We start from the raw sequence: 14,431 nt of genomic DNA on the forward strand, positions 1-14,431 counted from the left end.
GATAATAGTAAAAGAACTAAGTAAGAAGGTAAAATGAACATGATAAAAATGGGAAATGCACATGACCTTTAATCCTTATGAGTGAAGTTTTCCTTGGCATAAACAAGGCAGGGTAGCTTTATGTAGACGTGACTGTCGACGCATGTATTACTAGTTCTAATAGGTAAGTGTCAAAGAAGGAAGTATTGAGTCAGCGCAAGTACTTTACAAAAATATATGAAATACTTCACAAAAATAGATAAAATACTCATACGATTGCGAATTTAACAATTTACCTGCCTCGTATTGGATTGCTACCAACTATGCCAATTTTTATTTCAATGAAATGATAAATGTGATTAAAGAGTTAACCGAGTGCACATATCAATGGGTCTAATGAGATTCTTGTAATTATTGTGAAAAAAGCTCATGTAACATCAAATCACAAACAAATAATAACATTTCAAAGAAGCAACCAACAAGGGGTAGACATAAATGCTGAACCCATCAATCCACCCATTGTGTGTGAAATATTGAGTTTTGCTTGTAAAAAAATGGGAATGTTACTTATTATAGAAGAAAAGCGAAAAGTGCAGTGTGCTTTTTTCCAATAGTGCCGGGGAAATGGAGTAAAGTGTTTAAACATCCAAGCATTTAAGTGCACAAAGCTAAAGCATTTGGCTGTAAATTATAACCAACCATCACATATTCAATATATGGGTGTATTTCAGCTGTATTCTGGAATATTAATGGTAATTCCGTTAGAATTATGACAGTCAACATGATGGAATATAAATATACATCTTAACAGCCCGGGAAAATACGCCGCGCGGAATAATTATTTTTCCTGCCCCACAACTGATACTTAAATAATATTTTTTTTTTCTGCAACTCCATTGTTCCAGGCAGAGCAAAGGTAGCAGAATATTGTCGAAGTGACTAATGAAATAGCAGAATGAAAAGTGGGGACATGTGGGGATGAATTGTTTTACAATTGGAAACACATCCATCCCGGGGAAGGTACAGCTAGCTGGATTATATAAAAGCAAGCAAAAGAAGATGTGTAGGTGAAAAAAGAAGTGTGTGCATAGAAGATGAGCCAGAACTAACATTTTAGCTATTTTGAGAACACAAATTTGGCAAGAAAATGGCACAAAATGAAGAAATGAGACCAGATACAGGGTCTATACAGAATAGATCCAACAATACTTCGTTAGATGCAGGCGATTCGATCCCAATGTACAATAAAGGCTCGAGTTCCTCGCGCTCCAATTCTGAATTGACTCTTGATGTTTCACAGTTCAAAGATCACAGATGGAAACTTCGGTCAAGACATTGCTGCTGGGGACTTGAGGGCAGGAATCTTCGGATGGCAATAACATTTGTGTCGGTGGTTGGGTTTTCGTTGTTTGGATACGACCAGGGTCTTATGAGTGGAATAATCACCGCTTCACAGTTTGAGGAGACATTCACGGCAGTTAAAGGTACAGACAGGCATGCAACTGTCATCCAGGGAGCAGTTACATCTTGCTATGAACTTGGATGCTTCTTTGGGGCGCTAACCTCGTTATGGATAGGGGAAAAATACGGCAGAAGACCAATGGTGATAACAGGCGCCTCGGTACTGATTGTGGGGACGATTATCTCGATCTTTCCGTTCAGAAACCACTGGGCTTTAGGCCACTTTGTGATCAGCCGGGTGGTTACGGGTGTGGGGAACGGATTCAACACTGCAACGATCCCAATATACCAGTCCGAGTTGAGCAAACCCGAGACTAGAGGTCGATTGGTCAACCTTGAAGGTTCGGTTATTGCAGTTGGTACCTTTATTGCCTACTGGGTAGATTTTGGTCTCTCTTATGCCAGTGGGTCTGTTGCCTGGAGGCTTCCAATCGCATTGCAGATCCTCTTTGCACTAGTGTTGCTTGTTGGAATGATCGGGTTGCCGGAATCTCCAAGGTGGTTGATCTCCAAGGGCAAGATTAACGAGGCAGCGTACGTGCTTTCGAGAAATGAAGGCATTGACTACAACTGCGACGACATTGTGGCCGAAATCACGGCCATTCGAGATGCAGTCAACAGGTTCGACAACAGACAGCTCAGCTTTAACGAGATATGGAACAGCGGAAAGCACCAGTACTTCAAGCGTATGGTGGTTGGTGCATCAGGCCAGTTTTTCCAGCAGTTCACAGGTTGTAATGCTGCCATATACTACTCTACAGTGTTGTTTCAAAACACAATTGGCTTGAGCCGGCGAATGTCACTAGTTTTGGGCGGTGTTTTTGCAACCGTCTATGCTCTTTTCACCATTCCGTCCTTTTTCATGATTGACCGGTTTGGCAGAAGACCACTTTTCTTCACTGGTGCCATAGGACAAGGTGTAGCATTTGTTATTTCGTTTGCTTGCTTGATTCCAGACACAAAGGCCTCTGCCAAGGGTGCTTCCTTTGGATTATTCTTGTTTATCGCATTCTTTGCCTTCACAATTCTCCCCCTACCCTGGGTCTACCCCCCAGAAATCAACTCTCTTAGAATGCGGACTTTTGCAACCTCCGTTTCCACCTGCACAAACTGGATTTGCAACTTTGCAGTTGTCATGTTCACCCCCATCTTCATCAACCAGACTCGCTGGGGATGCTATCTCTTTTTTGCGCTTGTGAACTTTCTCTATGTACCCATCATCTACTTCTTCTACCCGGAAACAGCAGGCAGATCTTTAGAGGAAATCGATATTATCTACGCCAAAGCCTACACCGAGCACAAATCCGTTGTTGGTGTTGCCAAGACCATGCCAAGACTCACATTTGCCGAGGTTGAAGAGGCAGGAAAAAGCTTGGGAATTCATGATATCGACTTCAAGGCGGAAACTGAGTTTGAGGAAAATGTTGGTGATGGAAAATCTTTAGCTGGCAGAAGGACTGCGAGTCACAAAGAGATTGTTTAGGTATTACATTTTTCATCTATTTGCAGTTGTTGACAATATTGACCATATTGATTTTATTGACAGTATTGATTTAATATTGATGACTTAATTCACTGAATGGAATATGTCAAGCCACAAAGATCTTTGCAGCTCTTCATGTACTTTGCAGTTCTTCAAGTAGTTTGCCAGTGTACATCGGTGCACCAAATAGTATATAATTTTGCTAATGAATTTTTATCTAACTTGCTATTATTTTTAGTGATCCACTGATTTTTGTTTTCTATTTTCTTTGTGCTTTTCAGTAAAATAAACTTTTATAAACGATTGGTCCCAAATAATTGGCATCCCGCGCTCAAACGGTGTCGATTGTTAAAACGCTACACGGGGAAAATAATTCTCGGCGGAATCCGGCGATCACTTATTTAATTTTTCTTCACCTTTCTCTATTATTTTTCATCCCATTTCCCGTTCGTCCATGAAGGGCTGAGGCAGATCTCCCATATCATCCCACGCCTTTCTTATCAGCGCAAAAGTCTGATGGCCCCAGACAAAAGCGAGATACCAATCGAGATATAAAGCCAAACGCATTTTGCATTTCCGTTATGCATTACTTTCAGCATGTAAAAAAAAGAGATGTATATATAAGGATTCCGTTTTCATGATATCTAAAGATGGGAAAGATCCCTGAAGTGTTCTTGTTTCAGAAGTCAGAAGATTGCACTTCTTCAATATCAGACAAAATTTTTCCACAGCAAGAAGAGCCGGATAAGAAAAAGGCACTGGCGAAGTATTTGAAGCCTCTTCTTTTATACTTCACACAGAAGTATGTGTTCATTGCTTTTGGGTCAATTATCACTCTTCTGATCCTTTATGGGATAGACCAGATTATCAAATTGACTGGAATCGACTTTCCGGCATCGGTCTGCCTCATGTTGATAGTTTTCTTTGTTCTTTCGTTTGTTTCCTGGCTGAAAGGTGAGCAATTCACAGAAAAGTACTTGCTACGGTATATAGACATTCCGTTTGGGTTCAACTTGAGATGGATGAATCTTTATTTCACGCCGCCTTTTGTCACGCTTGTCTTGGCCGATAAGGTGTCTGTCAAGGAGGCTTTTATCATAGCTGCTGTTTTTGTTGTTGGTTATATTCTTGGTTTTGCATTCGTTGGGTACTTTGTTTGGGTTCTTCAGATTCTTTTGGGCACATATGATCACAAGCCAGCCGAATCCGGAGCTGATGTTGAGGCAAAACGGGAAAGTATGCAACTGGAAACTCCAACTGAAGTTACCGGATCAGGAAATCGCAATTCTGGGCATTCCGGGATTAGTGTTCCAGTCACGAGCATCGAGCAGGACTCATATGCTTCAGAGGACGTTTCGAATGCTTCAGACAATACTTCAAATGCTTCAAATGCTTCAGCAAACATCTCAACTACTTTAGAAAACACTTCAAATGCTTTAGATGGTCTGAATGCTTTAGATAATTTGAATCCTTCATATCATGCCTCAAATCCTTCAGATCACAGCCCCAAAATCTTCGAAGGAAAGGAATTGCCTCTTCTGTCAGGATTGAGGAGAACATTATCACGTGCTGTGTCCGAAAACGACGTACAAGGAGAACAGTTTGATGAAGGTTTGGCATTATCGAGGATGACTACAAGAAATACAGATGTTAGCAGTACTGTTATTAGGGAAACAAATGCAGATCCGGCAATGGTCGAGAAATTGACGCTGAGGTTTGATTTCACGTTGTATTTGATCATCTTCATAGTGGGTCTCCCAGTGTACTTTTGCACGGGATACGAGCTTTTGGTCCAGCTCTCAGTTGCAATCTTGCTCTTCAAAGCATGCCTACTTCCGCCGCCAAAAGTCAAGAAGTACTTGCATCCGATCTTGGTGTCGTTCTCGCTCAGTTTGCTTGTTTTCTACATATTATCGTTGATCAAAAAGCAAAATTTCAAGGTTTCCATCGAGCATTACAAGACCGGAAGGACGTATCTCAACCTTTTCAACAAGTCTGAGTATCCTATTTGGCCTGGAGCAGGAGACTTTCTACTTTCCATGATGGATATTTCCATTGCAGCCCTTTCTTTGGCCATGTATCGATACAGAGGAGACCTCAAACGGTACTTTTTCGCTTTAATGCCCGTCGTTATCGTTTTTTCGTTCATGTCCTTCTTCATATATCCACCCGTCTGCTACCATTTGGGAATCACCCCTTCCAGATCTTTAGGTTTTACAGGCAGATCCGTCACCATGGCTTTGGGAACTCCGTTAGTGCATGCCATAGGAGGTTCAAATCAACTTATGGCAGTTACCACAATTCTGTCCGGCATACTTGGTGTTTTTTTGGGAGATTGGATTTCTTTCACGTTGCTCCGAATCCGAAAATCCGATTTCGTGTCTCGTGGCGTTACCCTAGGAGTTAATTGTGGCGCAGTCTCTACTGCACATTTGCTAAGTGTAGATCCCAGGGCTGCAGCAATGAGCTCGCTTAGTTTCACCTTATTTGGCACTATCATGGTTATATTGGCAGCAATAACGCCATTGGTGAAAATCATCCGCTCATTGGTTGGCTGGTGACCGCTTTTATTTGTTCATGTTTTAATTAAATAGACAAATTCAGGTATGCATTACGTAATCAAAAAACATAACCTGTAGGTGTTACGTAAGAAAATGATTCATGCACGCAGATGAGTCGATCAGGCGGAGGTCGTGCAGGTGATTAACTGAGAGATGGAGTCATCCAACTATTTCGCCAGCGCAAGGGGTGTGTAGATAAACGGGCCGCAATCAATGCCTTTGTTCCCCTTCTCCACATTTTTTTGCCTTGTTATCTGGTGCGCCCACGCGCAGATTGCAAAAGGTCGTGCATGCGGATCCTGGGCGCCAGCCGTGTCCCCGTGGCCGAGATCTCGCTGATGCGGAGTGCCGGGCACCCGCGCTTCAAAGGTCAAATTTCGTCATACGTGGGATATTAAAGAATTTTCTGATGTGTTACGATGAATCACTACAATAAGATGCCCACAAATTTCATCAAATGACATCTTTCAGATCCGTAATTGGAAAATACAGTATAAATTGTATTCGGAGTAGTAGCAGGTCAATGTAAATTAATTTGAGGTTTAAAATACCAGGCTCTAAATAATAGCTAGAATAGTCACTACAAATTAAGAAGTCACGAGTGACTTCTCCGCATAATATTTTGTGTGCGTTGCTGAGTTCGGAGCCAAATCCGGCGCCCAAGCCGCTTTCCCCACAAAATATTAAAAATGCTTGCGCTGGTTTCCTATTGTGGTCAGCCGCTCCGCATTGCAGCCGATGATTGTAATCTAAATATTTTTCATGACTAGTAGCATTGTACTCTGCATCACGATTGTTGGATTTAAAGTTTGACATTTTAATTGTTTCCAATTGCTCTATCCTGCCCTCCCTCTTTTTTTTTTTTTTTTGCAACTTTATCTTTCCTCTCTAGTTTTGTTTTTAGTCTCATTGCCAAATTCGGATCTTCTGCCTTATCCCCTTTACTTCATGATTCCATAGATTCCATATACTTTTTTTATCCTACTACTTATAAATATTGCTTATTACGCAAGTAGGAATTACACGCATTTGTTTTTACATCTTACTCTACCTTCTTGAATTTCGTCTTTTTCCTTTTGGATTATAGTGGTGATTTAGTCGATTTGATCTTTGATAGCTGAGAGGACTTTAGATTGGAAGTATCTTTTTTAGCATTTTCAATTAACTGCCGAAAAGAACAAATCATCACGTATTTGACAATACGAGATTGCATTGATTTACTTATATCTACCTATTTATTCGATATTTCACAAACAAACATCGAAAATGAAACCCGCAACTGCAAAACAACACAACACTAAACGGGTTCACAAACTTCCTAAACTCACAAATACACAATTACCATCTTCTTCAACTTCCAAATCCACATGGAATATTATTAAAAATCCATTAAGTGGAAGAACTAGAATTAGCCAGGCTTGTGATAGGTGCAGAGCCAGAAAGATAAAATGCTCTGGAAAATCTGAGATGCATCCAAGGTGCACAAATTGTAAGAATGATGGCTTTCAGTGCATTGTGTCCGATAAATTGGCCAGAAATTCATTCCCAAAAGGATACACAAAGAATTTGGAGAAGAAACTTCTAGATGTAGAACTAGAACGCAATAAATTGACCCTCGAATTGAAAGCGGTGAAGAAACAGCTCGAAGCAGCTCAGCAAATGAGAAAACTACCATCTGACCAACACACTGATCCCTTTTCCGGAAGAAAAATCACTAATTTGGTGAAGTCACAATCGAAGTCAAGCATAAAAACAAATCATGAAGGACTTTTTGATTTGGAACAGTTCATTGTTTTTCCATTCAATAAGTTGCTTCAGAGGTTCCATTTAAAATCATTCAGCGGTTATAATCCTTCTAAATCAAAAAAGAACATTGATAAATCTCGGCTTATTCCAAATGAAAGCAACGCTTTTGGTACAAAAGAGGATCCAGAAATAGAGGTGTTGCAGAATTATCACATGAACCTCAATAGATACTTGAACTTGATTTTATACAAGTTGATTCTTCCCTCATTTTCAGCAGGAACTTCTGACAATCGGGGAAAGCTTTCCTCTAGTGGGAGTAGAAATAATTTGGATCACCTTATTTGGCTTTTCTTCAACATCTACAACAAATTGATTCCCATCTTGGATTTTGAGCTATTCTACAATGATTATTTAACGTTCATTAACAAATATACACTCCAGAAGTCTACATATGTGGAAAATGGAGAAACAAAAAGACGTTACTATACATTTTCCCCGAAGGAACAGGATCTTCTGATAAAGCTCATTTTAATCCTCAAGTTCACCTTGGCTGAACCAAGAGGTTCTTTTCTGTCATCCATTCCGAACTTTCGCTCCTTTAACCAACTTGAAGAGTCGATCAAATTGATCAACTTGAAGAATTTAAAGCTTATGTTGGGAAACATCAATTTTTCAACTGATATCACGTTAGACAAGGTTGAAATCGCTTTATTGCTTTTCTACTATTTGGTGAAGTTTGAGAACTATAATGTTTTTCCTCAAACTCAAATTGGTTCCGGTGGTCAGGGTTTCAAGGCAAATTTTCTTCGGGATGTAATTCAGTTGTGTATATCATTGGTGAAAAATCTACATCTTGATAGCAATGCATCAAATATCGTGTTAGGGAAAAGTAAATGTTCCAATAGTCAGCTGATTAAGATTCAAAGACTTAAATTGTACTGGGACTACAGAATTTTGATGAAACTCACAGAGACATATTTCAACATTAATCTTAATTCTGCTGTCTGGAATTTTGATGATAGTTTCAATGAGCCAGAGAGCTTAGAAAGTATACATTTTGTGTGTACGGATATTGAGGTTACTCTTCAACTCGTCAATCTTCTTAAGATAACACCAATTAATGTTCTTAATCCAGATGGTATGAAAGACAGTTTAAAGACGTTTGATGAAAGCATGCAGGAATGGTGTAAAGGAGTGGAAGCAATGAAAACAGAGGATAACAATACAGCTATTCTGAAGCTCAAGACTTACTACTACTATTTCATGATAGTAACGCATCTTGATTCTCCGGCAGATGTTTTATGCAAGCTACTGATGGAGTACATGGAGATTGCATACGAGCTTGTTTTCTCAGGAAAGAACTTCAACCTAAATCTTGAAAATGCTGAGAACTTGTGCATGCATAGTTTCAACTTTCATCTTCTTTGCTTGATTGGATTTCTTGTGGTTGGAAATGGATCTACTTGCCCTGAAACTTTAAAGAGTAAGATGATGAAAATATTCAATCTCTACGAATTTCTAGTGACTGTGAAATATATGAATCCTGTGTTGTGTGACCTTATTGAATACATCAAACATAAGAATGAATTTGGCGGACCTACAGAAACAAGTTTCCAGGAAAACTTGGATTTCCTTTCTTATTCTTTGGGAAAACCATCATCTTCCACGTTTCAATCAGGTGTTAATTCTTTCAGGGAGATGCTGAAACAGAAAGATCAAGGAAGTCTTGAAGATATGAGTTTCCAATTTCCCACTGAGATTAATTACGGACGGAATGGGCGGAATAACTCAAAAAGAATTAGATCTTGTGCAACTGTGTATAATCAGCCATCACCAAAGAGTACAGATACTTCTATAACTGCCTATTCAGTTCCCTCCTTATTTTCATCTGGTCCGTATCAAAGAGTTCAGGTTAAAAAGGAAATGGATTCTATTGATTTGAAGACAAGATCTCTTTCTGTCGATACAACTGCGCTTATGCAAAATAGGAATGTTTCAGATAAGACCACTAATGAGAAGATATTCTCTAGATGCCAGTCAGAAAACGGAACAAACAATGTAATGGCGGAATTGGAGCCAAATGGACAGGTGAAACTTCCAGTATCTCTATCTGGTTTTTTAAATGAGATAAACAATTTTAAGTCTGGAACCTCTGAACCGCCCAATTATCCAAAGGAAAATAGCACATTACCTACCATTCCATCAGAATCAAACCTAGAAGCATCACTAGCTCAAGCGGAAAGAATGGCATCTTCAGCAAATCAATTGGACTCAATTGGTGGCTTCAGCATGGTTGAGCCAAGAACTCCTCATGGTGTACCTTTCAGGGATAGTGATGACTTGATCAAGTTGAAGGAAAGAGTGATGAATATGAAGGCGACAATGAGAGGGTGAGCTCAAGACTGTGGTGATACTTAAACATGATTTATATTATTCGTTGATATTAATGAGTTTAGCTAAAGACTGTAGATTGAAAGTGTACGTTTTCTAGAAAATAAGGATCGCATTATTCATGTGCAGTAACCTTTGATAACGTGTAGTTACAGATAAAGTACTATCAATAAAGTACTATCAGTTAAAGTGCTATCAGATAAGGAACTGTCAGATAAAGAACGATTATATAAAAACCTGTCAGATGAAGAATATAATTTAAAAAAATTCTTGTATAGCCTCTACAGTTTTTTGTTTAGCCGCCAATTTATGCTCAACATCTCCAGTTTCTACACATTACAATTCGTTTTCAATAAGTATTATTTCAGGTATCATCAAAATGCAAATCTAACTTATTCCACAACCATTTCCACGGCATCACTTTTTCCCATCTGGTGAACATCCCACTTATCCTTTGTAACGACAATCTTTCTCACCACAAGATGAATAATGTAGACAATAGAACCAATAAAACGAACAAGACTGGTTCCAAAAACGCACCAAAGCATGATGACAAGGTACTTGTTGTTTCCGATCTGGGTAGCAGGATATATCTCGGTAATAGTCATCACTAGAACAACATTCATGATTACCCAGAAAAGAACCATCCTTGAACGAATATCCCGGTAGTAATCCTGTGCACTGATTGCTGATTTCTTTGCTGCACCTTCTCTCATCTGTTCAGGCTGTTTTCTACGCTCTTTCAACTTGTAGAGATTCTCCGAGTACATCGAATCAATATCTCTCTGTTCTCCAATAATTTCCAATCGGATCACCTCCTGACCTTTCTCATCACGCTCAATTGTGGCCTTACCAAGGTTGGCAACATAGTTATTATCACCTTTAGTTCCCCAACTCACATCATGCGTGTTGCAGAAGGCATAAATTTGCAAGAGGCAGGTGTATGAAGGAAGCATCAAGAAGTATTGTATTGAAGAGGTGATGAGATGCCATGGATCGAGATATATTAGGGAGTTCAATACATATAGACCATATGTAGATGCCAAGGATATGCAGATGGATGTGAAGTTGAAGCCAACATCGGAACCCAGTTCTTTTTCCTTGATCATACTTCCGAGGAAGTAGAAACCGGAAACAAATGCATAGACTCCGCAAAAAGTTAAAATTGTAACAATCGTGAAAAACAACTTGGGTGCGCCCTGAGGTCTGTTTCCCATGGAGATGACCAAAGTAGCCAAAAGTGTACACAAGCATATGTAATTCATGATGTCGAACACGGCTCTTCCACCTGTTCCGATGATGTTGATTAAAGCACCAGCCAAGTAATAGAAGGAGATGTAGAAATTTGACACCGAGAAGAAGTTGAAGAGCAGAGTAAATCCCTGGTATAAGAACTCAATCTGGAAGAATATTTTTCTTATCAGCGAGTGATCTGTGTGCCAGATTTGGAACGAGTGAATTTGAGAGTACAATGCTGCAAAGAATGAACCATTGAGCCATCTTCTTCTCTGAGATATGAACTCCGAAAGCGTTTCCGGCACATCTGTTTCACCCTTGGCACTTTTCACATATTTCAAAACCCACTTGGCGTTTTTACGCGACACCAATGCCCAGGCCAAGATTCTATCCTCAGCCAAATACATGTTTGCACTGAAGATATCTCTACTCACAGCCTCGTCACATTTTTCTCCTTCAAAGTACTTGGAAAGCGGGCCAGAACCATCTGGATTGCTTTGAAGAGCAGACCACCGATATGCAGACAAGGCACCGGGTAAAACACTAATGTATCCAAATGCAGACTCGCAAGGCTTGTCTAGAATGTTGGACATCTTATACTCAAAGTTCTGGGATGCAACTAATGGATTGATGAGCTTTTTCCAGTATTTTCCCTTCATGGAAACGATTTCACCAGCTGCACCAGCCACATTTGAATCAAGATCAAACGCTTTCCATAAATTGTAGATGGCCGACTCGTGTGGCCTTGTTCCAACATCAAGAAGAACGCAAACATGAGGTTGCAATATTGGGCAAAGTCCATTGAATAGCCATCTATGCGAGTTGATCTTTTTTGCGTTTTTCTCCTTCATACAGAACACAACTTGCACGGGAACAATGCCCTTTTCACCACCGACAAACTTGAGGTTTTCGTCTATGGAAACCTGTGGTGTGTACTCAAACAGATGGGCCTGGACCTCTTTCTGGTTAACAAACGATTTGGCGATTCCCTCTTGGTAAACACCAATTGCAGAAAGAACTTCAAGAACTCCTGTGTTGACTTTATTCCGGCCATCGGCCACAATAACAACCACAACCTTTTTCCATGCATCTTTGCCCCATGTCCGGCTATTTTTCCGCTTTGTTAGATATGCAATGTTGCGGAAAACAGCATGGAGAGTTCTTGTAAGTGCCGTTTCATTTTCGTTGTACATTGTGATGCAAACAACGATCTCAGTCTCTCTTCCAAGCTCGTTGGCACGCAAAGTGAAGCCATCTTCAACGAATTTGTTTGGGTCCGATGTCACTGCCGAGTATTTCATGTAATCAAACTCGTCGATACCTTTTTGAGGCAAGAAGTTGTGCAAAATGGATGGAACCGGGTTGTCCAATATCAAATTTCCATTTCTAGGCCTGAATATCTTCTGGGTTGCCTTATACCTACGAGGCTGGAAGTTTCCAGACACTTCTTTGAAGAGATGACCGTCCAAACTTGATTGAAATGTCATGTCCTTCTTTCCCTCCGCTAGAGTGGACTGTGTATCTGAAAAAATACTGACCTGGTTGTCTTCTTTCTTGCTGAAATCCAATTCGGAAGTAAGAGTGGAACGTGTTTCACCTGAAAGGTCTCTTTTGGAAGGTGACAAACTAGGAACGTCAATAAATGGACTGTCAATATCCGAATTGGCAGCTGCAAAAGTGGATGCCGAGAATATCGGCTTAGCACCTTCCAATTCTGTACGATTAGAGCCAATCGATCTGCCAAACTCGTTTTTCTTCTGAGAGCCGGTCAAATCCAATCTTCTTCTCACTGGACTGCCATAATGACTGAGAACCTTACTTTCCTCATCACTGCTACCGTCTCCATCATCAAAAACTTGAGCTGAAACTGGCCGTTGTCTTTTTGGAGACTCCTGAAGTGTGAATTTCCTTCTTGCAGTCTCTTCATCTGCTGCATACACAAATTTCTTTGCAATGTCATCTGGAGTGACGAACGAATCTCCCATTGAACTACTGTTTCTCGTAGATTTTCTTGGTGAATACCTTAAGGCCGCTTTAGATGGTGAATTTCTTCTTGGAGATGAAGATGGTGTAAAAGCTTTCTCTGGTTTTTTCAACGAGGACTCCGACGAGTCCCTGAATGGATTATAAGTAGATGAGGGCATTTCAAACTTATCCGCCTTCCCAATTCCAATAAGTATCTTGTTGAAATCACCTTTGTTCTTGTTATGAATGTAGTAAGCTGTGTTTCTAAGTTGTCACTTTTTCTGACGATGACTTTTTCTCCAACTTTATATTTATTTTCCAGATCCATTCTCTTACCGTTTCGGGTCATATGTCAACACTAAGAGGGTTCTAAAAAAAAAGTAAAAAAAAAAAAAATTAAAATAAAAATCGGAAATTTGGAAATTTAAAAAATTGGCGGAAATACGCTTTCATGGCTGTGCACACTGCAGCTTCCCGAAATAGTGAATCAGGTTGAATGCAAGCCTATATAAAGAAGGAGTAGCGCCAAAATGTGGTAGCCATATTAAAAACATAAGGAAGAGGATCTCTTTTTTCTTGCCATGCATTTCATTAACCAAGATAGGCAACTTCAATATTAAAGCAGGCTCGGTTGTTTCCTGTTGCTTTGGTATTGCTAACAAAAGCAGGTTTATAGAAGTTTCAACATCATCCTTTGCAGTCCTAAAAAGGGAATTCGGGAAGCAAAGAAATTTGCAATGGATAGGCAGATTTGTAGATAAAACATATATAAGAATTCAAAATTTTCCATCGTAAGGAATAAGCTCAAGTAATACTAAAATAATCACTAAGCACTGAAATCTGAATATTCTTACCGGATACCTTGGCATTATTAGTAGCAACCATGCTATTTGTTATATTAGCACACCATTTGATAACCACATCACTATGTCTGGCTGAGAGGACATTAGATAATCTGGAGCAAAGATCATCAGCCTTAATTGAGCAAGAGAACTTTATTGAAGATGCCATAATAAACATTGCCGAAGATTATGGCCAATACACATCATACATGGCCAAACACAATATGGAATTTCCGCAAGCACTTATGCAATTTTATGTTTACATGACTGCAGAAACAGATTCTGACTTCCCAACATCTCTATTTGCATCTCAGTTTCCATTCACTGACTTCTATACCTACATTACAGCTTTCCCATGGTATACCTCACTTTTAGAGGAAGCAGGTGCAACCACGTTTTATCTTCCCGAGCACTATGCCACGGTTCCGGAAACAACGTCTAGTGAAACATCTAGTGAATCTTCAACATCAGTTACATCATCTCCAAGCCCGACTTCACAAAGTAATGCAAGTGAAACATTCAGAAGCACATCCACCTTTAAATCCACCACTACAGTTAGTACTGGAAGTTCTTCATCCAAAAGTGTTGCGACAAGTACTGAGAGCCAGACTTCAAATGGTGCTTCATTGCTTAAGGTTCCATGTCTTCTTTTCACACTTTTAGTTGCCCTTTTATATTAACATATGATATCCGTGTCTAAAAAATAAGTTTGGTTTCTTTTTTGTTATTTTGTAATTTCAACATCACAAGCTCTCTAATGCATTCTT

At 39.7% G+C, this 14,431-nt stretch overlaps 5 protein-coding genes across 5 annotated transcripts; 4 read left to right on the forward strand and 1 right to left on the reverse strand.

Annotated features, from left to right (window-relative positions):
• Window positions 1–1,126: 1,126 nt before the first annotated feature.
• BRETT_004372 (uncharacterized protein) lies at window positions 1,127–2,923 on the forward strand (the record flags this gene model as incomplete). Its single annotated transcript, XM_041282868.1, has 1 exon — window positions 1,127–2,923. The coding sequence occupies one exon, from the start codon at window positions 1,127–1,129 to the stop codon at window positions 2,921–2,923; it is 1,797 nt and encodes a 598-aa protein (XP_041135644.1).
• A 650-nt stretch (window positions 2,924–3,573) lies between these two features.
• Window positions 3,574–5,484, forward strand: BRETT_004373 (uncharacterized protein; the record flags this gene model as incomplete). The annotated part of the gene is made up of 1 exon (XM_041282869.1): window positions 3,574–5,484. One exon carries the CDS (start codon window positions 3,574–3,576, stop codon window positions 5,482–5,484), a length of 1,911 nt encoding a protein of 636 aa, XP_041135645.1.
• A 1,266-nt stretch (window positions 5,485–6,750) lies between these two features.
• On the forward strand, window positions 6,751–9,624 carry BRETT_004374 (uncharacterized protein; the record flags this gene model as incomplete). Its single annotated transcript, XM_041282870.1, has 1 exon — window positions 6,751–9,624. One exon carries the CDS (start codon window positions 6,751–6,753, stop codon window positions 9,622–9,624), a length of 2,874 nt encoding a protein of 957 aa, XP_041135646.1.
• Window positions 9,625–10,013: 389 nt separating this feature from the next.
• BRETT_004375 (uncharacterized protein) lies at window positions 10,014–13,001 on the reverse strand (the record flags this gene model as incomplete). The annotated part of the gene is made up of 1 exon (XM_041282871.1): window positions 10,014–13,001. One exon carries the CDS (start codon window positions 12,999–13,001, stop codon window positions 10,014–10,016), a length of 2,988 nt encoding a protein of 995 aa, XP_041135647.1.
• A 704-nt stretch (window positions 13,002–13,705) lies between these two features.
• BRETT_004376 (uncharacterized protein) lies at window positions 13,706–14,344 on the forward strand (the record flags this gene model as incomplete). Its single annotated transcript, XM_041282872.1, has 1 exon — window positions 13,706–14,344. One exon carries the CDS (start codon window positions 13,706–13,708, stop codon window positions 14,342–14,344), a length of 639 nt encoding a protein of 212 aa, XP_041135648.1.
• Between the last annotated feature and the right edge of the window lie 87 nt (window positions 14,345–14,431).

This window comes from Brettanomyces bruxellensis, chromosome 5, assembly GCF_011074885.1.
Source record: "Brettanomyces bruxellensis chromosome 5, complete sequence".
Taxonomy (NCBI): domain Eukaryota; kingdom Fungi; phylum Ascomycota; class Pichiomycetes; order Pichiales; family Pichiaceae; genus Brettanomyces; species Brettanomyces bruxellensis.